The 26,996-nt window shown below is 55.4% G+C and overlaps 2 protein-coding genes and 1 pseudogene across 5 annotated transcripts in view; 1 reads left to right on the top strand and 2 right to left on the bottom strand.

The window, feature by feature from the left end:
* LOC137362455 (nascent polypeptide-associated complex subunit alpha, muscle-specific form-like) overlaps positions 1 to 4,018 on the bottom strand; it is a 126,858-nt gene extending 122,840 nt beyond the window's left edge. For 2 of the 4 annotated variants that reach the window (XM_068026842.1, XM_068026846.1), the window contains exons 1-2: positions 3,892 to 3,962; positions 2,697 to 2,800 (exon numbers count right to left, since the gene is read on the bottom strand). Coding sequence is in view for 1 of the 4 variants with exons in the window: in XM_068026845.1 (XP_067882946.1) it covers positions 3,892 to 3,972 (81 nt within the window). In the remaining 3 variants the exon portion in view is untranslated. Of the gene's footprint in view, positions 1 to 2,696; positions 2,801 to 3,891 lie in introns of all 4 variants that reach the window. The other 2 variants (XM_068026845.1, XM_068026843.1) reach the window with 2 other exon arrangements.
* Positions 4,019 to 7,064: 3,046 nt separating this feature from the next.
* Positions 7,065 to 21,202, bottom strand: LOC137362451 (zinc finger protein 436-like). The gene is made up of 5 exons (XM_068026840.1): positions 21,114 to 21,202; positions 20,396 to 20,509; positions 14,907 to 15,052; positions 10,336 to 10,466; positions 7,065 to 8,400 (listed from the first exon to the last, which is right to left on the bottom strand). The coding sequence occupies exons 1-5, from the start codon at positions 21,200 to 21,202 to the stop codon at positions 7,237 to 7,239; spliced, it is 1,644 nt and encodes a 547-aa protein (XP_067882941.1). The 3' UTR covers positions 7,065 to 7,236.
* Positions 21,203 to 21,602: 400 nt separating this feature from the next.
* The window catches only part of LOC137362453 (septin-4-like), a 17,886-nt pseudogene continuing 12,492 nt past the window's right edge, over positions 21,603 to 26,996 (top strand).

The following is a 26,996-nucleotide window of genomic DNA, read 5'->3' as shown; positions in this document are numbered from 1 at the left end:
CCCCATCCTCTCACACACACTGTAAACCCCCCAGTGATCTCCCCATCCTCTCACACACACTGTAAACCCCCCAGTGATCTCCCCATCCTCTCACACACACTGTAAACCCCCCCAGTGATCACCCCACACTCTCTCACACACACTGTAAACCCCCCAGTGATCTCCCCAGCCTCTCACACACTGTAAACCCCCCAGTGATCTCCCCATCCTCTCACACACACTGTAAACCCCCCAGTGATCTCCCCACCCTCTCTCACACACACTGTCAACCCCCCAGTGATCTCCCCATCCTCTCTCACACACACTGTAAACCCCCCAGTGATCTCCCCAGCCTCTCACACACTGTAAACCCCCCAGTGATCTCCCCACCCTCTCACACACACACTGTAAACCCCCCAGTGATCTCCCCATCCTCTCACACACACTATAAACCCCCCAGTGATCTCCCCATCCTCTCACACACACTGTAAACCCCCCAGTGATCTCCCCATCCTCTCACACACACTGTAAACCCCCCAGTGATCTCGCCATTCTCTCACACACACTGTAAACCCCCCAGTGATCTCCCCATCCTCTCACACACACTGTAAACCCCCCAGTGATCTCCCCAGCCTCTCACACACACACTGTAAACCCCCCAGTGATCTCGCCATTCTCTCACACACACTGTAAACCCCCCAGTGATCTCCCCATCCTCTCACACACACTGTAAACCCCCCAGTGATCTCCCCATCCTCTCACACACACTGTAAACCCCCCAGTGATCACCCCACACTCTCTCTCACACACTGTAAACCCCCCCGTGATCTCCCCACCCTCTCACACACTGTAAACCCCCCAGTGATCACCCCACACTCTCTCTCACACACTGTAAACCCCCCAGTGATCTCCCCACCCTCTCACACACACTATAAACCCCCCAGTGATCTCCCCACACTCTCTCTCACACACTGTAAACCCCCCAGTGATCTCCCCACCCTCTCACACACACTATAAACCCCCCAGTGATCTCCCCACCTTCTCACACACACCAGTACAGGGACCCTCCCCAGCACCGGGACCCTCCCCAGCACAGGGACCCTCCCCAGTACAGTTACCCACTCCGGCACCGGCACCCACTCCGGCACCGGCACCCACTCCGGCACCGGGACCCACTCCGGCACCGGCACCCACTCCGGCACCGGCACCCACTCCGGCACCGGGACCCACTCCGGCACAGGGACCCACTCCGGCACAGGGACCCACTCCGGCACAGGGACCCACTCCGGCACAGGGACCCACTCCGGCACAGGGACCCTCCCCAGTACTGGAGAGAGACCCCGTACTGGAGAGAGACCCCGTACTGGAGAGAGACCCCGTACTGGAGAGAGACCCCGTACTGGAGAGAGACCCCGTACTGGAGAGAGAACCCGTACTGGAGAGAGACCCCGTACTGGAGAGAGACCCCGTACTGGAGAGAGACCCCGTACTGGAGAGAGACCCCGTACTGGAGAGAGACCCCGTACTGGAGAGAGAACCCGTACTGGAGAGAGACCCCGTACTGGAGAGAGAACCCGTACTGGAGAGAGACCCCGTACTGGAGTGGGTCCCCGTACTGGAGAGAGACCCCGTACTGGAGAGAGACCCCGTACTGGAGAGAGACCCCGTACTGGAGAGTGTCTCTTTCGTGGAATCTTTCCGAGTGTTTGTTTGACCCATCGCACAAGACAGCTCGTGATGTCCAGCTTTTTGTTGTTTTTGACTTGGAGCCAGATTTTAAGGACGTGGTCCGATCTCGTCAGCAAATTTAGTTTGAAATATTTACACCACTCGACAAAGTTCACGATGGTTAAAGAGGGGCATCGCCTCCGGGACAGGTCCGATCTATTGAAGTAACCTCCGTGCTGTCTGTGCACCTTCTGTAAATTGTCCAATCTTATCTCACTGCACTCAGTTCAGATTGTGGGGAACGAGAACGCATTCACCATCTACCATCGCCCAGAGTGAGTACTTTTCAGAAATTCATGGAGAGGGTTCGAACCTAGGGAGAGAAAAAGGGAGAGGGGGAAACGTACACAGAAATAGTGACAGGGAGAGAGAGAGAGAGTCAAAAATAGTCATCGAGGTGGAGGGGTGGATAGAGAGACAAAGATGTCCTTTAGTGAAGGAAATCTGCTGTCCTTACCTGGTCTGGCCTACATGTGACTCCAGACCCACAGCAATGTGGTTGACTCTTACATGCCCTCTGAAATGGCCTGGCAAGCCACTCCAGTTGTATCTCACCGCTACCAAGCCAATACATTTGCATCTGCAACCGCGTCCCCGTGCGTCACAGTCCCTGGCCCCCTTTTCCTTTCAGAAAATCACGAGCGAGACAGTTCCGTACCCTCCGTGCGAGGTCTGCCAGCACACCTCAGCCCAACACGTGCAACGTGGCGGGTGATCATCGTCGGGAAGATGTCCACACTTGCAGTGCCCAGCGGCAGATGCGAGACACCGTCCCGTTAGTTGGAGCTGGTTCTGTTCTGAATTGCCTCTGTCCATACCGGGTCTGTTTCTCCCCCTCTCTCTCTGCCTCGATTATACCAAGATTTGCAAATAGCAAAGCATTCAGAGTCCGCAGCATGGGTGTTGGCCTACGTTATCCCATTGAACTTCTAATAAGTTCCCCTTTGACTGCTTGAAGTACCCACTTTTATCAATTTAATTCCGCTTACCGATTCCAATTTCTTATGCCCAGGCTTGCTGGTGTTTTACGTTAAAGGTAGAAGCGATTGCAACTTTTCTCCAAAGTCCAATGGGTTAATTTGTCCAATTACATCTGCCAATTTAGAAAGTCAAAATGTAATAATGTTGAATATATATTTTTACTCTTTTTAACATCTTTTGTAAGAGGTTTCTAACAACCAGGATGATTCCAAATTCCGATTCACAGTCATAAACATTTAAAATTCAAAACTGTCAACGTTGTGTGAGCGAGCCTTCTACCCGGAATTAAAGACTCCCTCATTCCATGTCTTGAGAAATTGGAAGTTCATTGCAGTCACTAATGAAATTCCGGTTTCCCCCCACTTAACCTTAATAACTTAAACTAAATTCAGACTTATTAACTTATAATACGAACTGCACACAGAACAGAGTAGCACGCTGGAAAGAAAAGGCAAATTACGCTGTTTTTCTTGTTCTTTCTTCAGGCACCTTTTCAAATGACTGTAGTAAAACCAAAAACTAAAGAAAAACTTTAAACAGACAGAATCTTTCCCATAGCTCCTTTATTTATTCCTTTTCTCCCTTAAACCAATCTCCAATGCCTGACATATGCAAGTTAAAAACAGTCAGGGAGATATGTCTTTAATTTAAACTTCAAAAAAAAGCACCGTTTTAAACTTCAAATCGGATTCCTGCCAGACATCTTCACGCCTCAAAGGCGGAAGCTTATCTCTTACAGAATTGTCCGCGGCCGTCTCACAGTGGCAAAACCAACTTTTAAAATAAAAGTCTTACAGCAGAATTTTTATCCCCCATTTCTGGGGGGCACAACCTTAAACTGAAATGAACACACTCAACAATCACTTTCACACTTATTCAATTCCAAACAACTTATTAAAAAAAAATGATTCCTGCAATGGGCTATGAATTCAAAGTGCCAACAATCTGTGTTAAATTCCCTGTCTCGAGCCCAAGGAAGACACACAAGTCCACAACCAAAACACGACTCAAGGTTCCCACCAAAATGTCCACGTGTAAAAGTAGAACAGGCAACAGACTCAGGCTTTTAACATTAAATCCGGACTACAAAGGGTTAATGACGGTTGGCTCTACAGAACACAAGCTACGCAGATAAGGACATTCACGGAAGCTTCCAACATTTGCACATTCGAACGCAAGACGCAGTAACTTTCTCTTACTCACTTTTAATCCGACTAAAGGCGTCTTAAGTTGCCCCTCTCTCCTCCTCCCGCTCCAGCTCACCCCAGTCTGCGTTCGAACCATCGTCGGAGGCCGGGACAGTGCCTCCCCCGGTTACTGCAGACACAATTGCCCATTGTCTCCCCTTCTCTGCAGTTAATCAAGGTTAATCAAGGATAGTCAGCATGGATTTGTCAAGGGAAGATCTTGTTCGACCAACTTGATCAAATTTTTTGAAGAGGTAACAAGGAAGATAGATGAGGGTAGTGCAGTTGATGTGATCTACCTGGATTTTAGCAAGGCTTTTGACAAGGTCCCACATGGCAGACTGGTGAAAAAAAATAAAATCCCACGGGATCCAGGGAAATGCAGCAATGTGGATACAAAATTGGCTCGGCGGCAGGAGACAAAGGGTAATTGTTGACGGGTGTTTTTGTCTGGAGAGCTATTTTCAGCAGTGTTCCGCAGGGCTCAGTACTGGGCCCCCTGATTTTTGTGATATATATTAAAGATTTGGACGTAAATGTAGGGGGCATGATCAGGAGGTTTGCGAATGACACAGATTGTCCGTGTGGTAGACGGCGAGGAGGATAGCTGTAGGCTGCAGGAAGATATTGATGGTCTGGTCAGATGGGCAGAAAAGTGGCAAATGGAATTCAACCTGGAGAAGTGTGAGGTGATGCATTTGGGGAGGTCAAACAAGGCAAAGGAATACACGATTAATGGGAAAATACTGAGAGGAGTAGAGGAAGTGAGGGACCTTGGAGTGAATGTCCTCAGAACCCTGAAGGTAGCAGGACAGGTCTGTAAGGTGGTTAAGAAGGCATATGGAATCCTTTCCTTTATGAGTCGATGTATAGAATATAAGAGCAGGGAGGTTATGCTGGAACTGTATAAATCATTGGTTCGGCCACAACTTGAGTACTGTGTGCAGTTCTGGTCACCTCATTACAGAAAGGATGTAATTGCACTCGAGAGGGGACAGAGGAGATTTACCAGGATGTTGCCAGGACTGGAAAAATGAGGCTATGAGGAAAGATTGGATAGGCTGGGGTTGTTCTCCTTGGAACAGAGGAGGCTGAGGGGAGATCTGATTGAGATGTACAAAATGTTGAGGGTCCCGGATAGAGTGGAGGTGAAGGGTCTATTCACCTCAGCAGAGAGGTCAGTGACGAGGGGGCAGAGATTTAAAGTGATTGGTCGAAAGATTAGAGGGGAGATGAGGAAAAACGTTTTCACGCAGAGGGTGGTGAGGGGCTGGAACTCACTGCCTGAAAGAGGCAGAGACCCTCAACTCATTCAAAAGGAGTCTGGATAGGCACCTCACGTGCCGTAAGCTGCAGGGCTACGGAGCAAATGCTGGAAGGTGGGATTAGAATAGGTGGATCGTTTCTCGGCCGGCACAGACACGGTGGGCCGAGTGGCCTCGTTCTGTGCCTGAAACGTTCTGTGATTCACAGCAATCTGGCTGACTCTTTGGAGTATGCTCTGAAACGCCCCAGCAGGACACCTACTTGTCAAAGGGCAATTCGGGTGAGGCCACAGCAAAATAAAACACACGGCACAGTTTTCCCAAGTTAAAACGAGCAATTGATTTTATTTACAACGCAGTTATCGCGCGGAACACAATCATCGCACCCCCGACGTACTACATACATCGTCACTGACGGGGTCTGCAGCGGTCTCCTCCGTTCTGGCCCGCCGTCTTTGCAGCCGGCAAAAGCGGAGCCTGGAGTCACGTGCAGCCCTTCGCCCCGACCTCCGCCACCGCTGCTTTTCAAGTGTGGGAACTCCTGCCACCCGGCGGGAGCCCCCCATCCCCCCTTTTTTTTTTGGGAGACGGGCGTCCCGGACGCAACTGCGCGGTCTCGACGCCGCGTCAGAGACTCGACTTGAGGGGAAATAATCCTGCAGGGCTACTGGGGATCGAGCGGCGGCTGCGGGGAGTAACGGGACTGACCGGATTGCTCGGCAGCGGGCCGGCACGGACTCGAGGGACCGAAGGGTCTCGTCCTGCGCCGTCGTGAGCCCCGATTACAGAACAGCAGCAGACACATCACAGGTCTGTTCCTGACTGTTTCAGCGTGGTCCCCGTTCTCCACCACCCCCCCCCCCCACCACTTTGCGTGAGGAAGGGCCCCCTGACATGACCCCCGAACGGTCCTGGCTCGAATTGTAATTCTGGGACGTGGGCGCCGCTGGCCAGGCCAGCATTCGTCGCCCATCCCGAACTGCCCCCGAGAAGGTGGGGGCGAGCCGCCTTCTTGAACCGCTGCAGTCCGCGTGGGGTAGGTACACCCAGAGTGCGGTGAGGAAGGGAGTTCCGGGATTTTGACCCAGCGACAGCGAAGGAACGGCCGATATAGTTCCAAGTCAGGATGGTGTGTGACTTGGAGGGGAACTTGCAGGCGGTGGTGTTCCCATGCGTCTGCTGCCCTTGTCCTTCTAGTTGGTAGAGGTCGCGGGTTTGGGCGGTGCTGTCTAAGGAGCCTTGGTGCATTGCTGCAGTGCATCTTGTAGATGGTACACACTGCTGCCACTGTGTGTCGGTGGTGGAGGGAGTGAATGTTTGTAGATGGGGTGCCAATCAAGCGGGCTGCTTTGTCCTGGATGATGTCGAGCTTCCTGAGTGTTGTTGGAGCTGCACCCATCCAGGCAAGTGGAGAGTATTCCATCACACTCCTGACTTGTGCCTTGTAGATGGTGGACAGGCTTTGGGGAGTCAGGAGGTGAGTTACTCACTGCAGAATTCCCAGCCTCTGACCTGCTCTTGTAGCCACGGTATTTATATGGCTGGTCCAGTTCAGTTTCTAGTCAATGGTAACCGTGGCAATGGGATGGTGACGTTAGCATAACAACTTGCATTCATATAGCAACTTTGACGCAGTGAAACATCCCAAGGTGCTTCACGGGAGTTAAAACACACAAAGAATTGCCCCCCCCACCCCCCCCGGAGCCACGCGGGGAGAAATCAGGGGGACGGGCGACCAAAAGCGCGGTCAAAGAGGTCGGTGTTAAGGGAGGAGAGAGAGAGTGGCGGAGAGGTCGAGGGAGGGAGCTGAGGGGACCTGGTCGCCTGTGTCGGAGTGATGGGAATCGGGGGATGGTCAAGAGTCCGGAATTGGAGGAGCGCAGAGATCTCGGAGGGTCGTAGGGGGCTGGAGGAGGGTAACAGAGATAGGGAGGGTCGTAGGGGGCTGGAGGAGGGTAACAGAGATAGGGAGGGTCGTAGGGGGCTGGAGGAGGGTAACAGAGATAGGGAGGGTCGTAGGGGCTGGAGGAGGGTAACAGAGATAGGGAGGGTTGTCAGTAAGGTGTTGCGGAGGGGAACCGGTTGTGGGGTGGGGCTCAGCCTGGGCCCCCGTGAGCAGCAGTGACGGCAGCGGCCTCCAGTCTGTGCGCCCGTCGGTGCCGCGACAGGCTGGAGGAGTACTTGAAGTCCTTGCCGCACAGGCCGCACTTGTAGCCCCGCTCGTCGGCGTGCCGCCGCTGGTGGGCGGCCAGGTTGCAGGACTTGTTGAAGCGGCGGCCGCAGACCGGGCAGCCGTAGGGCTTCTCGCCGGTGTGCACCCGGCGGTGGACGGTGAGGTCGCGGGCCTTGACGTAGCCCCGGCCGCAGTCGGCGCAGCGGTAGGGCCGCTCGGCGGTGTGGCCCCGCTGGTGCACCAGCAGGTCGCTGGAGCTGGCGTAGCCCCGGCCGCACTCGGCGCAGCGGTAGGGGCGCTCGCCGGTGTGGACCCGGGCGTGGGCCGCCAGCTTGGAGGCGGTGGTGAAGCCCCGGGGGCAGTCCGGGCAGCCGAAGGGGCGCTCGCCCGTGTGCACCCGCCGGTGCTTGGCCAGGTGCGAGGGGTAGTGGAAGCCCTTGCCGCACTCGGCACAGCGGTGCCGGGGCTCGAGCTCGTGCACCCGCCGGTGGTCGGTCAGCCGGCTGGCGTTGACGTAGGCGCGGCCGCAGTCCCCGCACTGGAAGGGCCGCTCGCCGGTGTGCAGCCGCCGGTGGTCTGCCAGGCTGCTGGAGTAGCTGAACCCCTGGCCGCAGACCGGGCACAGGTAGGGCCGCTCGGCCGTGTGAACGCGCTGGTGCTTGACCAGAGCGTAGGACTGCTTGAAGGCCCGGCTGCAGACCAGGCACTGGAACGGCCTCTCGCCCGCCGGGCGGCAGCGGTGCCGGGCCAGCCCGCCGGGGCTCCGGCAGTCCTTGCCGCAGCCCGGGCAGACCGTGCCCGCGCCATCGCCGCTGGCGTGGAGCCGCTGGTGCCGCCGCTGGTGGCACAGCTGGTTGAAGCCCCGGCCGCACACCGGGCACTGGAAGGGGCGCTCTCCGGTGTGCGTGCGCCGGTGTGTTTCCAGGAGGGAGGGCGAGCCGAACGCCTTGGGGCACAGCGGGCAGCCGTACGGGTTGGCCGCCCGCGCCCGCCCCTCCTCCTGGGCCCCGTCTCCCTCCCGCCGCTCCCCCGCCGGGCCGGCGGCCTCCATCGTCGCTCCTCCTCCGCGCCCGAGGTCCGTCGTCACCTGCAACGAGAGACGCCAACATTTAGCCCGTGTCAACGGTCAGCCCAAGGAAGCGCACTTCTCCCTACCCCCACCACCCCCAGAGCAGCCGGCACACGCACAGCAAGATCCCGACAGCAACACGATAACGACCCCTGGGCGGGACTTTCCAGAACCTCGCCATCTGTGCCCTGCGGAGCGCCTGAGAGGTGGCTGTCATGACGGTGGATGCCATCTTCCAGAATTCCCCGGGTTCTGGAATGGTCCCAGCGGACTGCAAGTCAGCAAATGTAACATCGCTATCCAAGAAGGGGGGTGGGGGGGCGGGGGAGGCAGAAAACAGGTAACGACAGGCCAGTTCGCGTGACGTCTATTTTGGGGAAAGTGTTGGAATCGATCATTAAGGAGACTATAGCTGGGCACTTAGAAAAACTCAAGGGAATCGGGAATAGTCAGCATGGTTTTGTGAAAGGGAAGTCATGTTTAAGCAATTTATTGGAGTTCTTTGAGGGAGTGACATGCGCTGTGGATAAAGGGGAGCCCGTTGACGTACTATATTTGGATTTCCAGAAGGCATTTGACAAGGTGCCACGTAAAAGGTTATTGCACAAAGTAGGAGCTCATGGTGCAGCGGGTAACGTATTAGCATGGATAGAAGATTGGCTGGCTGGCAGGAAACAGAGTATGCATAAATGGGTCCTTTTCTGATTGGCAGGATGTTACGAGTGGAGCCCCGCAGGGGTCGGTGCTGGGACTTCAACTTTTTACCATTTATATCGAAGACTTAGATGAGGGGAGCGATGGTCCGGTAGCTAAATTTGCAGATGACACAAAGATAGGTGGGAAAGTATGTTGCGAAGAGGACATAAGGAGGTTGCAGACCGATACAGACCGGTTGAGTGAGTGGGCAAAAATCTGGCAGATGGAGTATGATGTGGGAAAAGGCAAAGTTGGCAGGAAGAATAAAAAAGCAGAGTATTACATAAACGACTGCAGAATTCCGAGGTGCAGAGGGATCTAGGTGTTCTCGTGCAGGAGTCACAAAACGTTAATACGCAGGTACGGCAAGTCATAAAGAAGGCGAATGGAATGCTATCCTTTATCACGAGAGGAATTGAAAATAAAAGTAGGGAGGTTATGCTTCAGTTGTACAGGGGAATTGGTGAGACCACATCTGGAGTACTGTGTGCAGTTTTGGTCTCCTTATTTAAGGAAGGATGTAAATGTGGAGGAGTGTGAAAGTGGTGGAGGTAGGGTCATTTGAAGGCAGAGGTAGATTGATTATTGCAAGGCAAGGGAATCGAAGGTTATCGGGGGTTGATGGGAGAGTGGAATTCGGGAAACAAATAGATCAGCCATGAGTTCGGACACGGGGGCGGGGGGGAGGGGGGGGGGGGATCAGTAGGAGTTTTGGGATGAGCTGAAGTTTACGGAGGGTGGAATGTGGGAGAGCAGCCGGAACGGGCGAGTCCAGAGGGGAACGAAGGCACGGGTGAGGGTTTCAGCAGCCGATGAGCTGAGACGGGGGGCGGAGTCGGGGCGACGTTCCGGAGGTGGGAATAGGCGGTGTCAGCGACGGTGCGGAAGTGCGGTCAAAAGTCAATTAATCTCAGAGTGTCACTTTTAATGACCACTTCTTCATTTGTTTGAAACACCGTGCAAACTCTCAACTTTTCTCGATTGATATTAATGACCCAGGTAGTGGAGTGAACTGTAAGGATAGTGATAGACATCACAGGGCAGGGAGAGGCTAGTGCCTGGGCAGACAAGCGGCAGACACAGTTTAACACAGAGAAGCGTGAAGTGATTCATTCCAGTCAGAAGGACTGACAGACGTGATATAACATGAAGGGTCCAATTCGAAAGGGGAGGGACCAGGCGGTACACGTGCACAAATCACTGAAGGCGGGAGGGCAGTTCCCGCGGATCAGCTTCGCTCGCACGGCTTCCCCTTACCTGGCTCCCGCGGCGTCGCCTAGACTGGGACTGGCCCCTCGCTCGCCCGCTCACCGGGATCCGCTCGACGGCACCGGGCCAGCGGGTCGACTCCCTCCGACGATCCGGTCCCAGGCTCGGTGCAGCATTCCCTGTTTGGGGACACACGATCCAGGTTTGAGTGGAGCAGCTGCCAACCGATGGGCCCTCGCCGGGCGCAGTGCACCCTCACCAAACTAAATGCACCCTGACTGGGCTCAATGCACCCTCACTGGGCACAGTGCACCCTCACTTGTCTCAATGCCCCCTCACTGGGCACAACGCACCCTCACTGGGCTCAACGCACCCTCACCGGTCTCAACGCACCCTCACCGGTCTCAACGCACCCTCACCGGGCACAACGCACTCTCACCGGGCACAACGCACTCTCACCGGGCTCAACGCACCATGACTTGTCTCAATGCCCCCTCACTGGGCACAGTACACCCTCACCGGGCACAACGCACCCTCACCGGTCTCAACGCACCCTCACCGGTCTCAACGCACCCTCACCGGGCACAACGCACTCTCACCGGGCACAACGCACTCTCACCGGGCTCAACGCACCATGACTTGTCTCAATGCCCCCTCACTGGGCACAGTACACCCTCACCGGGCACAACGCACCCTCACCGGTCTCAACGCACCCTCACCGGTCTCAACGCACCCTCACCGGGCACAACGCACTCTCACCGGGCACAACGCACTCTCACCGGTCTCAACGCACTCTCACCGGTCTCAACGCACCCTCACCGGGCTCAATGCACCCTCACTTGTCTCAATGCACCCTCACCGGGCACAACGCACCCTCACTTGTCTCAACGCACCCTGACCGGGCTCAATGCACCCTCACCATACTAAATGCACCCTGACTGGGCTCAATGCACCCTCACTGGGCTCAGTGCACCCTCACTGGGCTCAGTGCACCCTCACCGGGCACAGTGCACCCTCACTGGGCTCAGTGCACCCTCACTGGGCTCAGTGCACCCTGACTGGGCACAGTGCACCCTGACTGGGCACAGTGCACCCTCACTGGGCTCAACGCACCCTCACTTGTCTCAGTGCACCCTCACTGGGCTCAGTGCACCCTCACTGGGCTCAACGCACCCTCACTGGGCTCAACGCACCCTGACCGGGCTCAACGCACCCTCACTGGGCTCAACGCACCCTCACTTGTCTCAGTGCACCCTCACTGGGCTCAGTGCACCCTCACTGGGCTCAACGCACCCTCACTGGGCTCAACGCACCCTGACCGGGCTCAATGCACCCTCACTTGTCTCAGTGCACCCTCACTGGGCACAACGCACCCTCACTGGGCTCAGTGCACCCTCACCGGGCACAGTGCACCCTCACTGGGCTCAGTGCACCCTCACTGGGCTCAATGCACCCTCACTGGGCTCAGTGCACCCTCACTGGGCTCAGTGCACCCTCACCGGGCACAGTGCACCCTCACTGGGCTCAGTGCACCCTGACTGGGCACAGTGCACCCTGACTGGGCACAGTGCACCCTCACTGGGCACAACGCACCCTCACTTGTCTCAGTGCACCCTCACTGGGCTCAGTGCACCCTCACTGGGCTCAACGCACCCTCACTGGGCTCAACGCACCCTCACTGGGCTCAGTGCACCCTCACTGGGCTCAACGCACCCTCACTGGGCTCAACGCACCCTGACCGGGCTCAATGCACCCTCACTGGGCTCAATGCACCCTCACTTGTCTCAATGCACCCTCACTGGGCTCAGTGCACCCTCACTGGGCTCAACGCACCCTCACTGGGCTCAACGCACCCTCACTGGGCTCAATGCACCCTCACTGGGCACAACGCACCCTCACTGGGCTCAACGCACCCTCACTTGTCTCAATGCACCCTCACTGGGCTCAACGCACCCTCACTTGTCTCAATGCACCCTGACCGGGCTCAACGCACCCTCACTTGTCTCAATGCACCCTCACTGGGCTCAACGCACCCTCACTTGTCTCAATGCACCCTCACTGGGCTCAACGCACCCTCACTTGTCTCAATGCACCCTCACTTGTCTCAATGCACCCTGACCGGGCTCAACGCACCCTCACTTGTCTCAATGCACCCTCACTGGGCTCAACGCACCCTCACTTGTCTCAATGCACCCTCACTTGTCTCAATGCACCCTCACTGGGCTCAATGCACCCTCACTGGGCTCAACGCACCCTCACTTGTCTCAATGCACCCTCACTGGGCTCAACGCACCCTCACTTGTCTCAATGCACCCTCACTTGTCTCAATGCACCCTCACTGGGCTCAACGCACCCTCACTTGTCTCAATGCACCCTCACTTGTCTCAATGCACCCTGACCGGGCTCAACGCACCCTCACTTGTCTCAACGCACCCTCACTGGGCTCAACGCACCCTCACTTGTCTCAATGCACCCTCACTTGTCTCAATGCACCCTCACTTGTCTCAATGCACCCTGACCGGGCTCAACGCACCCTCACTTGTCTCAATGCACCCTCACTGGGCACAACGCACCCTCACTTGTCTCAATGCACCCTCACTTGTCTCAATGCACCCTGACCGGGCTCAACGCACCCTCACTTGTCTCAATGCACCCTGACCGGGCTCAACGCACCCTCACTTGTCTCAATGCACCCTCACTTGTCTCAATGCACCCTGACCGGGCTCAACGCACCCTCACTTGTCTCAATGCACCCTGACCGGGCTCAACGCACCCTCACTTGTCTCAATGCACCCTCACTTGTCTCAATGCACCCTGACCGGGCTCAACGCACCCTCACCGGGCACAACGCACCCTCACCGGGCTCAACGCACCCTCACCGGGCACAACGCACCCTCACCGGGCACAACGCACCCTGACCGGGCTCAATGCACCCTGACCGGGCTCAGTGCACCCTGACTGGGCTCAGTGCACCCTGACTGGGCTCAGTGCACCCTCACTGGGCTCAATGCACCCTGACTGGGCTCAGTGCACCCTGACTGGGCTCAGTGCACCCTCACCGGGCACAATGCACCCTGATCGGGCTCAGTGCACCCTGACTGGGCTCAGTGCACCCTGACTGGGCTCAGTGCACCCTGACTGGGCTCAGTGCACCCTGACTGGGCTCAGTGCACCCTGACTGGGCTCAGTGCACCCTCACCGGGCACAACGCACCCTGACCGGGCTCAATGCACCCTGACTGGGCTCAATGCACCCTGACTGGGCTCAGTGCACCCTGACTGGGCACAGTGCACCCTCACTGGGCACAGTGCACCCTCACTGGGCACAGTGCACCCTCACTGGGCTCAATGCACCCTGACTGGGCTCAATGCACCCTGACTGGGCTCAATGCACCCTGACTGGGCACAGTGCACCCTGACTGGGCACAGTGCACCCTGACTGGGCACAGTGCACCCTGACTGGGCACAGTGCACCATGACTGGGCTCAATGCACCCTGACTGGGCACAGTGCACCCTGACTGGGCACAGTGCACCCTGACTGGGCACAGTGCACCCTCACCATACTAAATGCACCCTGACTGGGCACAGTGCACCCTGACTGGGCACAGTGCACCCTGACTGGGCTCAATGCACCCTGACTGGGCTCAGTGCACCCTGACTGGGCTCAGTGCACCCTCACCATACTAAATGCACCCTGACTGGGCTCAGTGCACACTGACTGGGCTCAATGCACCCTGACTGGGCACAGTGCACCCTGGCTGGGCTCAATGCACCCTGACTGGGCTCAGTGCGCCCTGACTGGGCTCAATGCGCCCTGACTGGGCTCAATGCGCCCTGACTGGGCACAGTGCACCCTCACTGGGCACAGTGCACCCTGACTGGGCTCAGTGCACCCTGACTGGGCTCAATGCACCCTGACTGGGCTCAGTGCACCCTGACTGGGCTCAGTGCACCCTGACTGGGCACAGTGCACCCTGACTGGGCTCAATGCACCCTGACTGGGCACAGTGCACCCTCACTGGGCACAGTGCACCCTGACTGGGCACAGTGCACCCTGACTGGGCACAATGCACCCTCACCATACTAAATGCACCCTGACTGGGCACAGTGCACCCTGACTGGGCACAGTGCACCCTCACCATACTAAATGCACCCTGACTGGGAACAGTGCACACTGACTGGGCTCAATGCACCCTCACCATACTAAATGCACCCTGACTGGGCACAATGCACCCTGACTGGGCACAGTTCACCCTGACTGGGCTCAATGCACCCTGACTGGGCACAGTGCACCCTGACTGGGCACAGTGCACCCTCACTGGGCTCAGTGCACCCTGACTGGGCACAGTGCACCCTGACTGGGCACAGTGCACCCTGACTGGGCACAGTGCACCCTGACTGGGCTCAGTGCACCCTGACTGGGCTCAGTGCACCCTGACTGGGCTCAATGCACCCTGACTGGGCTCAATGCACCCTGACTGGGCACAGTGCACCCTGACTGGGCTCAATGCACCCTGACTGGGCTCAATGCACCCTGACTGGGCACAATGCACCCTCACTGGGCTCAATGCACCGTTCCTGGACTAAATGCAGACTTCCCACCTTGAATGCACGCTTACCGGATTTGCAATCCGTCCTTGCCGGCCTCCGGGCCCAGCAGCTCCTGCAATGGCCGCCGCCCCAGCTCCGCAGTACAAAGGCAGCAGCGCCCGGATAGAGAACCTTCCCGGCAGCGGTGCATTGTGGGCGCGGGGAGCCGCCATTACTGCAGCAGGGCGGAGGGAAAGTCAAAAGAGTCCCAGATTGAAGGAGGGAGTGTAAAACAGTCCCAAAGGGAGAGAGGGAATGTAAAACAGTCCCAGACGGAGGGAGGTAGCGTGAAAGATTCCCAGATTGAGGGAGGGTGTGCCATACAGACCCAGAGGGAGGGAGGCGATGTTTTTATAAATATGTACACTGACATCATTTCAAAGAATCATAGAAAGTTTAAGGCACAGAACGAGGCCACTTGGCCCATCATGTCTGTGCCGGCTGCAAAACGATCTACCTATTCTCATCCCACCTTCCAGCATTTGCTCCGTAGCCCTGCCTGCTTACGGCACTTGAGGTGCCTACCCAGACTCCTTTTGAATGAGTTGAGGGTCTCTGCCTCAACTACCTTTTCAGGCAGTGAGTTCCAGACCATCACCACCCTCTGGGTGAAAACATTTTCCTCATCTCCCCTCTAATCTTTCTACCAATCACTTTAAATCTCTGCCCCCTCGTCACTGACCTCTCTGCTAAGGTGAATAGACCCTTCACCTCCACTCTATCCACGCCCCTCAAAATGTTGTACATTTCAATCAGATCTCCCCTCAGCCTTCTCTGTTCCAAGGAGAACAACCCCAGCCTATCCAATCTTTCCTCATAAATCTCCTCTCCAGTGCAATTACATCCTTTCTGTAATGAGGCGACCAGAACTGCACACAGTACTCAAGCTGTGGCCCAACCAATGATTTATACAGTTCCAGCATAACCTCCCTGCTCTTATATTCTATACCTCAGCTAATAAATGAAAGGATTCTATTTGCCTTCTTAACCACCTTACAGACCTGTCCTGCTACCTTCAGGGATCTGAGGACATTCACTCCCAGGTCCCTCACTTCCTCTACACTTCTCAGTATTTTCCCATTAATCGTGTATTCCTTTGCCTTGTTTGACCTCCCCAAATGCATCACCTCACACTTCTCCAGGTTGAATTCCATTTGCCACTTTTCTGCCCATCTGACCAGACCATCAATATCTTCCTGCAGCCTACAGCTATCCTCCTCGCTGTCTACCACACGGCCAATCTTTGTGTCATTCGCAAACCTCCTGATCATGCCCCCTACATTTACGTCCAAATCTTTAATATATATCACAAAAATCAGGGGGCCCAGTACTGAGCCCTGCGGAACACCACTGGAAACAGCCCTCCAGACAAAAACACCCGTCAACAATTACCCTTTGTCTCCTGCCGCTGAGCCAATTCTGTACCCACATTGCTGCATTTCCCTGGATCCCATGGGATTTTATTTTTTTTTAACCAGTCTGCCATGTGGGACCTTGTCAAAAGCCTTGCTAAAATCCATGCACTACCCTCCTCTATCTTCCTTGTTACCTCTTCAAAAAATTTGATCAAGTTGTTCAAACAAGATCTTCCCTTAACAAATCCATACTGACTATCCTTGATTAACCTGTACCTTTCTAAGTGACAGTTTATCCAGTCTCTCAGAATAGATTCCAATAATTTTCCCACTCCTGAGGTTAGACTGACTGGCCTGTAATTATTCGGTCTATCCCTCACTCCTTTTTTAAACAGAGGTACAATGTTAGCAAGTCTACAATCCCTCCAGCACCACACCTGTATCCAGTGAGGACTGGAAAATGATGGTCAGACCCTCTGCTATTTCCCCTCTTGCTTCCTTTAACAGTCTGGGATACAGTTCATCCAGTCCTGGTGATTTATCAACTTTCAAGGATTCTAATCCCATTAATACTTCTTCTCTCCCTATGTTTATCACATCCAAAGGAAACCCAGGAGTAGATTGCAAGGCCAGTTCTGGTGGCTGCCAAAATGACGTGAAATCTGCTGGATAATTTGAGTAACAGTCGTGTGAGTTAAAATGAGCCTCTAAAGGAATACTAAAGTCTGATTTTATACACAGCACATGCTTAAAATATATGAACATGTTTGTTGCAAGTACAGACTTGGAAAACCTGCTGTCAACCACCTGGGTTGTTGGCATGTCGATGATGTGTATCAAAAAACCCCAAAAAATCAGGAATTAGATCGACCCGGTTATTGAACGAGCACAGAAACAAAAACGTCTAATGGGATTGTTTATGTAGAAAGTCATGTTGTATCTGATGTGTGGTGCACAAGCAAGACTTTGCCCTATTACATGCCAACCAACTGTCCACAACAGCAGACACTTGACATTACAGAGAGAATACCATCTCTGAGCTTAACTAAATAAAGCATATCAAACCACGTATGTGCAGGAATAGACAGGATGTTAGGCGGTTCTTTCCCCAAATGTCGAGTCTGCGTAACACGTTTATTCATTTTTATTTTATTTTATTTAGAGATACAGCACTGAAACAGGCCCTTCGGCCCACCGAGTCCGTGCCGACCAGCAACCACCCATTTATACTAATCCTGCGTCAATCCCATATTTCCCTCCCACATCCCCACCGTTCGCCTACCACCTACCGACACTAGGGGCAATTTACAACGGCCAATTTGCCGATCGACCTGCCCGTCTTTGGCTGTGGGAGGGAACCGGAGCACCCGGCGGAAACCCACGCGTGTCACAGGGAGAACTTGCAAACTCCGCGCAGGCAGTACCCGGAATCGAACCCCGGGTCGCTGGAGCTGTGAGGCTGCGGTGCTAACCACTCATTACTGGCCCCACTCTCTCCTTAGTTATTCTCTTACTCTTAATGTATTGATAAAACATCTGTGGGATCACTTTTATTTTGCTTGACAATATTCTTTCATGCCCGCTCTTTGCTTTCCTCATTTCCTGTTTGATTTCACCCCTCCACTTTCTCTACTCCTCTCGACTTTCTGTAGTATTGAGTTCTCGGTGTCGGACATAAGCTTTCCTTTTCTGCCTTATCTTACCCTGCAGGATCCTTGACATCCCACTGCTCTAACACTGATTTACCTTCAAGTGGCTGCTTCCAGTCCACTTTTGCTAAATTACTCCTCAGTTTAGTAAAATTGGCCCAATTGCGAACTCTAACTCCTGTTCTATCTCTGTCCTTTTCCATGGTTATGTTAAAACTGACTGAATTATGATCACTACTGCCAAAATGCTCTCACACTGCTACTCCTTTCAAACCATATAGTTTAACCCTCCTGACCTTTTCACCTCGGCAAGTTCCTGCCACTGTCTGGAGTATATTTGGAGTGTTGTTTGCACAGGGGTGTCTGTGTCAGCAGGCAATGAGCATGTCACACACAGTCAGAGAGAGAGGGAGATGTCAGTGCAGTTGTCGAGCTAGTGAATGAGGGGAGATTGAAAATTAATAGCCAGATACAGTTAGTCCAGGTACAGCTAGACCAGATACAGTCAGTCTGGATACAGCTAGACCAGGTACAGTCCGTCTAGATACAGCTAGACCAGGTACAGACAGTCTAGATACAGCTAGACCAGGTACAGGCAGTCAGATACAGCTAGTCTAGGTACAGTCAGTCCCAGTACAGTCAGTCCCAGTACAGTCAGTGCAGGTACAGTCAGTGCAGGTACAGTCAGTGCAGGTACAGTCAGTCCCAGTACAGTCAGTGCAGGTACAGCCAGTCCAGCTACAGTCAGTTCCAGCTACAGTCAATCCAGCGACAGTCAGTCCAGCGACAGTCAGTCCAGCGACAGTCAGTCCAGCGACAGTCAGTCCAGCGACAGTCAGTCCAGGCACAGTCAGTCCAGGCACAGTCAGTGCAGGTACAGTCAGTTCCAGCTACAGTCAATCCAGCTACAGTCAATCCAGCGACAGTCAATCCAGCGACAGTCAGTCCAGCGATAGTCAGTCCAGCGACAGTCAGTCCAGCGACAGTCAGTCCAGCGACAGTCAGTCCAGGCACAGTCAGTCAGTCCCATTACAGTCAGTCCCATTACAGTCAGTTCTGTTACAGCCATTCCAGGTACAGCCAGTCGCAGTACAGCTAAGGTGTATATACACAGGAATAGAGCCTGCTCCGCCATTCAGTTAGATCACGGTTGATTCTCTACATCGGGGTCACTTTCCTGCGTTCTCCCCATATCCCTTGATGTCACTAGTATCCCGATATCTATCGATTCCTGTCTGGAACATGCTCAGCGACTGAGCTTCCACAACCCTCTGGGGTAGAGAATTCCAAACATTCACCCCCCCCCCCCCCACCAATGATTTTTAGGAGGTATGATCAGTAAGTTCACAGACGACAGGAAAATTGGTGGTGTTGTAAATAGTGAGGAGGAAAGCCTTAGATTACAGGACGATATAGATGGGCTGGGAAGATGGGCGGAGCAGTGGCAAATGGAATTTAATCCTGAGAAGTGTGAGGTGATGCATTTTGGGAGGACTAACAAGGCAAGGGAATGTACAATGGATGGTAGGACTCTAGGAAGTACAGAGGGTCAGAGGGACCTTGGTGTACTTGTCCATAGATCACTGAAGGCAGCAGCACAGGTAGATAAGGTGGTTAGGAAGACATATGGGATACTTGCCTTTATTAGCCGAGGCATAGAATATAAGAGCAGGGAGGTTATGATGGAGCTGTATAAAACACTAGTTAGATCACAGCTGGAGTACTGTGTACAGTTCTGGTCACCACACTATAGGAAGGATGTGATTGCACTGGAGAGGGTGCAGAGGAGATTCACCAGGATGTTGCCTGGGCTGGAGCATTTCAGCTATGGAGAGAGACTGAAAAGGCTCGGGTTGTTTTCCTTAGAGCAGAGGAGGCTGAGGGGGGACCTGATTGAGGTATACAAAATTATGAGGGGCATTGATAGGTTAGATAGGAAGAAACGTTTTCCCTTAGCGGAGGGGTCAAAATCCAAGGGTTGTATATTTAAGTTAAGGGGCAGGAGGTTTAGAGGGGATTTGAGGAAAAATGTTTTCACCCAGAGGGTGGTTGGAATCTGGAACGCACTGCCTGAAGAGGTGGTGGAGGCAGGAACCCTCACAACATTTAAGAAGTATTTAGATGAGCACTTGGAACCTTATAGCAGACAAGGCTACGGGGCCAAGTGCAGGAATATGGGATTAGAATAGTCTGGTGCTTGATGGCCGGCACAGAGACGATGGGCCGAAGGGCCTGTTTCTGCGCTGTATAACTCTAAGACTCCGCATGAAGAAATTCCTCCTCATCTCGGTCTTAAATGGCCCACCCCTTATTCTGAGACTGTGTCCCCTGGTGCTAGACTCCCCAGCGAGGGAAAAGTGAGACGTGCAAGAGACGAGGTGTACTGTCTGGGCAGACCTCGACTGCAATCGTGCAAAGGGCGGAGAGGGGAAAGGGCTCCCTGGGTGGCGAAGGAGATAGAGAGTAAGATGAAGCAGAAAAACGGGAGCAGATGACCGATGTCAGGTGGGTAACGCAGGCGGGAACCAGGCTGAATATCGAAGGTTCAGAGGGGGAAAACGATAGTGTAGGACAAAACCAACAGTCGCTTGGACCAGCGTGGATGAATTGAGGAGAGCCAGCTCAGATCTGTTGGGGGCAAATTGTGACGAGGATTAGCATGGATACAAAATTTGCGAGTGACAGGCAGGCAGAGAGTCATTGTGAACGGTTGTTCTTCGGACCGGAGGGAGGTGGGGGCTCCTCAGGGGTCGGTGTTCGGAACCCCCCCCCCCACCCCCGCTTTTCCTCATCTACATATTGATGACCTAGACTTGGGTTGCGCAGGGCACGGTGTCAAAATGTGCAAGTATTGTGAACAGCCAGCGGGATACTGGTAGACTCCAAGGGGCCATAGACAGGCTGGGGGAATGGGCAGACAAGTGGCAGATGAAGTTTAACACAGATGAAGTGCGACGAGATTCATTTTGGGAGGAAGAATGAGCAGAGGCAGTATAAAATAAAGGGTACAATTCTAAAGTGGGGGAGGGGGGACCTGGGGGTACATGTGCACTAATCTCTGAAGGTGGCAGGGCAGGTTGAGAGCGCGGTTAATAAAGACGTACGGGATCCTGGGCTTTATAAATGGAGGCATCGAGTACGAGAAGAAAGTTATAAAACACTGGTTTGGCCTCAACTAGAGTATCACATCAAGTGCTGGACGCCAGACTCGGGAAGGCTTTAGACTTTGTACTCATGCTGTATAAGTTGTTTCTTTTCCCTGACGTTGGTTATCCTTGCGGATTGTCCTGACGAGTGCAGGAGGGAAAGCCAGGACAACATGTCTCCATTTTCAGCAATATTAAGGGACTACAGGGACAACCCGTGCGGAGCTCGGCGGCGGCGGGGTGGGGGGGTGGTCACGGACCTGCCGTGATGTCAGTGATTGGCGCGGAACAGGCTCGGGCGGGGATGAATGTCCTCCTCCGATTGCTGGACGGGGGCGGGGTCGAGTGATGACAGGAGCAGACGAATATCCCTCTGACGGGTCGGGTCCACGCAAGGATCAAGGGCTTCAAAAGAAAAGCAGAGAGAGAGGGAGCGCATGAAAGATTTGCGTGCGTGTGTGGAAATTGCGATCGTGATCAGGTGGGTTCCCTCCCACCAACAGACTGAGGCTGAGCTCACCGGTTGCTGCAGCTTCCGGGGGTTGGGGAGGTGGCGGGGGGGGGGGGGTGGGGGATGGGTGCCAGACGAAAGGATCGGAAATGCAACTGTCTCAGGTCTGAGACAGGAAGGAAGAGATTCGTCTGCAGGTTCCTGAGCGGCTCGGAGGCAGTTTGACGCCGAACAAGCAGGCATGGTAAAATCAGCTTACTATCTTTGTCAGGAGCCTCCTAGACAGATTCTGGGCAGTACTGGTATGGAGCGGGGTCGGGAATGGGCTCGGGGGCGGGGGGGGGGGGGTGGGGGGGGCGGGGGGATGGCCGGGGGTGGGGGCAGGAGCCCGACTCTTGTGACCGACGAGGCTCGCCAGCGAGGCAGATGGAGAGCGCGGCAGAGGGGGGGAGAGAGAAAGATAGAGAGGAGAGGAAGGTACAGAGAGAGAGAGACTGGGAGACAGATTAAGCGAGAGACAGAGAGAGATGACAAGGTCGACGGCCCGCGTTGCAAGCGGCAAGACACACAGGAAGCCCCTTGCGCCCTTGAAATGAGAGAACTGTTAGGAACCCACGTCTGCTGCACGCTGCGATTCCACTCGCGCACCGCCCTTATCTCTAAACCACACACTGTTTCCTGTACAAACCTGCACTCAAAAACACAGGAAACGCAGATCAAACGTCTGAGTTTCAGCTGCCACACAATTGTTCGTGTGTGGGCAAAGGTTCAGGACAGATATCGGCTCTATCCCAGAGTAGCAGACACACCAAATTAGGATTAATCATATTCAGACACCCCGTAGTCGACAAATGGGGGGACGTGTATTGTGTTCGCTCGTTCTTTTCTCATTGTACATAAATAACAGATAAATAAACAAAAAACTCAAATTAAAATGCCATTCCGTGAACCTACTTAAAAGCCTATTGCACGGGACTGCTCTGTGCAGCACCCTCCGCCCCAGGTCCCCGATGTAAAGGGGGAAGACTCCCGCGTAGAGAGACCTCCATCGGGGTTTCCCCTCGCCGCCAGATGGCAACGCGGACCGCCAGGGCGTGTCCGGCCGGCTGACGAGGGCGAGGAAGTGGAGAGTGTGCAGGAGCAGCCCGTACAGGAAACCCCTCCGCGCCGATTGGAACGGCACGGAGGGCATTTCCGAGAGGCGGCTCGGGTTGCGCGGGACCGGCTCCCGAGGAGGGTTTCGGGGCCTGGGTCCGATGAGCAGTTCCGGCCGAGCGGGGGTCAGCTCGGCCGGGATCGCTCCGCACTCCCGAGCCCCCCCGCCACCCGCAGTGAGGGGCGTCCCGGGGGTTTCGGCTACTCCTCCGCCCGCCGGTCCGTCCCCGGAGTCGGCCGCCCGGACATCCGAGGCGCTCTCCTCCGCCGGCGGGGGAGCGCCCTGACTGGAGGCGACCATGTTCCAGACTCGGAAAAGATCCCGGTAAAAGACAGGCAACTCCCTCAGAGACGCGCGGCTAACGGTCTCCACCGGGAGCTGCGTGTCGTCTTGAAGGCAGTGACACCGGTGGAAAAAATACGTCGCCAGCGCACACCATCTGGGAGGACGCTCGACGTACAGGTATCTCTGCAGGGTCCGAAGGCGGAGAGTCGCAGCCACAGGCACCCCTGACGCACTCCTCTCCCAAAGCGAAGGGGCGCGGTCAAGGGCCCGTTAACCTTGACTAGACACTCTGCGGCAGCGTATAAAAGTCGGACCCGGGCCACAACATGCAACCTCTGCAAGTTGCGATGAAATCCCGGAGTTCCGCCGTGGGGATGAGAGGAGACTCGGTGGGAGGCACAAGGGATTCCACCACCTCACTGTGCCCCACACCGAATCCCCATCCTCCTCCGGGTCGTCACCGCCAGCGGCCGACACTCCCACCGCACACTGTGGGGCGGACGTCCCAGCCGCGCCAGCTGGTCCTGCCTCCGTCACGATCCCACCCCCAGGATCGATGGCGGAGGAGTCCTCTCTGGGTTCTGTTGTGAAACTGGAGCCTGGAGGCACCAGCGGATCAGGACCCGCCTCCACCTCCGTCCCCAGGCCAATGCGTGGTCCAGGGGAGACAGAAGTTCCCGACTCCGGGAAAACCAGCCGGAGCCGAGACTGGAGGCGGAGGGAGGAGGCCATCTCCCGCTCCGCCAGCACCCACAGGCCCAGCAGATGGGGCAGCATTCTCGGTTATAACCGGGTCGGGTGTCTCCTGGTTGGTGGTGGACTCCGGCTGGGAGGCCCGACCCTTTGGGGCCTCGCCCTCCCCTCCACTCAGGGCACCCAACCCAGTGGCAGAATGGGCGGCGTCCCCAGGCTCCCCCACCACAAGCAGGGCCCCGCTTACTCCTCCAGGAGGGGCCTCATGTACAGGGGCCTCCCCTCCTCTCCAACCTGAGGGGTAGGGAGCTCCTGCTGAGGCTTTACAGACTTGGTGGTGGTGGTGGCGGTAGGGGGGAACCTGGGGTCCCGAAACAGGAGCCTGCTCCCCTCCAACAGATGGGCCCTGCAACTCAGGGCCCTGTGTTACCTCTGTGGAGGGGTGTCTTCTCCTCTTTTTCCCACTAGGTCGCAGAGGCTCAGAGACCTCCATGTCATCAGAGGCCTCCGCCTCCGCACCCTCCTTTTGCTTAGTTACTCTGGGCCTGAGCCCAGCCCTGGGGCAGGGGTATTCCCCGGGAGCAGGCCTTGGGCTGAGCCCAGGCTCAGGTTGTGCCACGGTGTCCAGAGAACCCGCCTCTCGGTGTTTATTTTTCCTCCCCCTCGGACGGGCACTCCCCTCCCCGCCGGAGGCTGTGAAAACCACAGCCTCGGGAACCGACTGAGCGGTGTCTGTTGGATGTGTGGGGGGAGTGGGAGGACCCTGGGCCGCCGAGGTGGAGCTGGCGGCCGGGAGGTTGGGGCAGTTCTTACGAACATGCCCCACCCCCTTGCAGACGTGGCACCGCGCCCCGTCCGAGGTCCAGAAGACGCGGTAGGCCGTCCCCTGGAACTCCACATTAAATTGGCCCTCCGTGTCCTCCTCCCGCGCCAGCTGCATGAATAGCTGGCGGCGGAAGGAGTAGACATGTTGGAGGCTGTGCTCCCGAAGACCAAGCGGGACTGGGGTGATCCCCGACCTCACCTCCCCCAGATGGTGCAGGTGGGGGAGGAGGAGCTCACTGGGAATAAAGGGTTGCCAAAAAAAAAACAAAGTTTGCAAGAAATAACATACAAATAGTCAGTTCGGGAGACTGAGGGTATACAGGAAAGGGGAAAGACAGGCTGACGGTGATGACTGCTTTAAGGGTGGCGCACAGAACACACGAAACAGTCCTGAGTAATTCTTCCGGTCCTCTGGTTGTGGGAGAGGTCTTCATCTGACCCTGGCTGGGCAGTTGGGGTGGGGAGGGAGCTCCCCTGTGCACTCAATGCAATTGCACAGCTCCCTGTCTTTTCCCCCATTGCACCCAATGTTGCCCGAAGGTGTTGCAGCTCTCCCCTCAGCTCCCCCTCTCCAGAGGCACCTCCTGCAACTGACTGCAGCACTGTCAGCTGCAGCTCGTTGATGCACTCGGCACTCAGCAGTTCCAATCAGGCAGCAGCCAACCCCGTACTGTACCTGTCCTGGGAGTGTTTGACGGGGGACAGTGTAGAGGGAGCTTTACTCTGTATCGAACCCCGTGCTGTACCTGCTCAAAGCTACACCAAGGACAGAATGTACTGCTCCTGCATCTCCCTTCCTCAATTATTAAAATTCTTGATCAAATGTTCCTCTCCCAGTGACACAGAATGGACTCGCACCCCGGCGCATATGATGTAACTTGAATAAATGGGCTTTCAATTCCCAGTTCTCCCTCATACCACTTCCCTGAATCTGCTTGTGTACATTTCAACTCACCGATGTGAGGCACAGTGGTGCAGTGGTTAGCACCGCAGCCTCACAGCTCCAGAGGACCCGGGTTCAATTCTGGGTACTGCCTGTGCGGAGTTTTCAAGTTCTCCCTGTGACCGCGTGGGTTTCCTCCGGGTGCTCCGGTTTCCTCCCACAGCCAAAGACTTGCAGGTTGATAGATAAATTGGCCATTATAAATTGCCCCTAGTATAGGTAGGTATTGAGGGACAGGTGGGGTTGTGGTGAGAACATGGAATTAATGTAGGAAAAGTATCAATGGGTGGTTAACGGTCGGCACAGACTCGGTGGGCCGAAGGGCCTGTTTCAGTGCTGTATCTCTCAATCTAAAAATCTAGATTCACCCTCTCTCTCTGTGCTCTCTAACCGCCCCTGTTCCTCACTCTCTGTGCTCTCTAACCGCCCCTGTTCCTCACTCTCTGTGCTCTCTAACTCCTCCTGTTCCTCACTCTCTGTGCTCTCTAACCGCCCCCTGTTCCTCACTCTCTGTGCTCTCTACCTGCCCCTGTTCCTCATTCTCTGTGCTCTCTAACCGACCCTGTTCCTCATTCTCTGTGCTCTCTAACCGACCCTGTTCCTCACTCTCTGTGCTCTCTAACCGCCCCTGTTCCTCACTCTCTGTGCTCTCTAACTCCTCCTGTTCCTCACTCTCTGTGCTCTCTACCTGCCCCTGTTCCTCACTCTCTGTGCTCTCTAACTCCTCCTGTTCCTCACTCTCTGTGCTCTCTAACCGCCCTGTTCCTCACTCTCTGTGCTCTCTACCTGCCCCTGTTCCTCATTCTCTGTGCTCTCTAACCGACCCTGTTCCTCATTCTCTGTGCTCTCTAACCGACCCTGTTCCTCACTCTCTGTGCTCTCTAACCGCCCCTGTTCCTCACTCTCTGTGCTCTCTAACCGCCCTGTTCCTCACTCTCTGTGCTCTCTAACCGCTCCTGTTCCTCACTCTCTGTGCTCTCTAACCGCTCCTGTTCCTCACTCTCTGTGCTCTCTAACCGCTCCTGTTCCTCACTCTCTGTGCTCTCTAACCGCTCCTGTTCCTCACTCTCTGTGCTCTCTAACCGCTCCGTCTTCTCTTCCTCCAGGACCGCGACAAGGAATATGTTGGCTTCGCCACGTTGCCCAATCAGGTGCACCGCAAGTCGGTGAAGAAAGGCTTTGACTTCACGCTGATGGTGGCAGGTAAACCCTCTCTGGCCCCTTCCTCACCTCTCACCCGACACTGACCCCCTCCCGCCCCCACCTCAACGTGACCCCTCACCTTTCAACCCGCTCACTGACACCCCTGCTCAGCCTCCAGTCCCTCACCCCTTTCCCATTACCCTTCCTCAGTCTGATGCCTCGCCCCCAACTCAACTCCGCACATTATTCCACCACTTCCAACGCCACCCCCCCCCCCCCGCCCCCCAACCACCCCGAACCATCCCCCCAACGGTCACACATCCCCCTTAACACCACCCCCCACCACTCCCCCAACCGGAGAGCCGAAGATATCAGCCGATGAGAGAGTGTTGAGTCTCACCCCCCGCACTCCCTCTCCACGCCTCGGGCTGCGGCAGCTCGGGAAGCCCAGGAAAGCTCGAGGCCGACTGCAA

This window comes from Heterodontus francisci, unplaced genomic scaffold (genome assembly GCF_036365525.1).
Source record: "Heterodontus francisci isolate sHetFra1 unplaced genomic scaffold, sHetFra1.hap1 HAP1_SCAFFOLD_963, whole genome shotgun sequence".
Classification (NCBI taxonomy): domain Eukaryota; kingdom Metazoa; phylum Chordata; class Chondrichthyes; order Heterodontiformes; family Heterodontidae; genus Heterodontus; species Heterodontus francisci.
The sequence above is the reverse complement of the archived record's forward strand: the minus strand, read 5'-3'. Positions and strand labels throughout refer to the sequence as shown.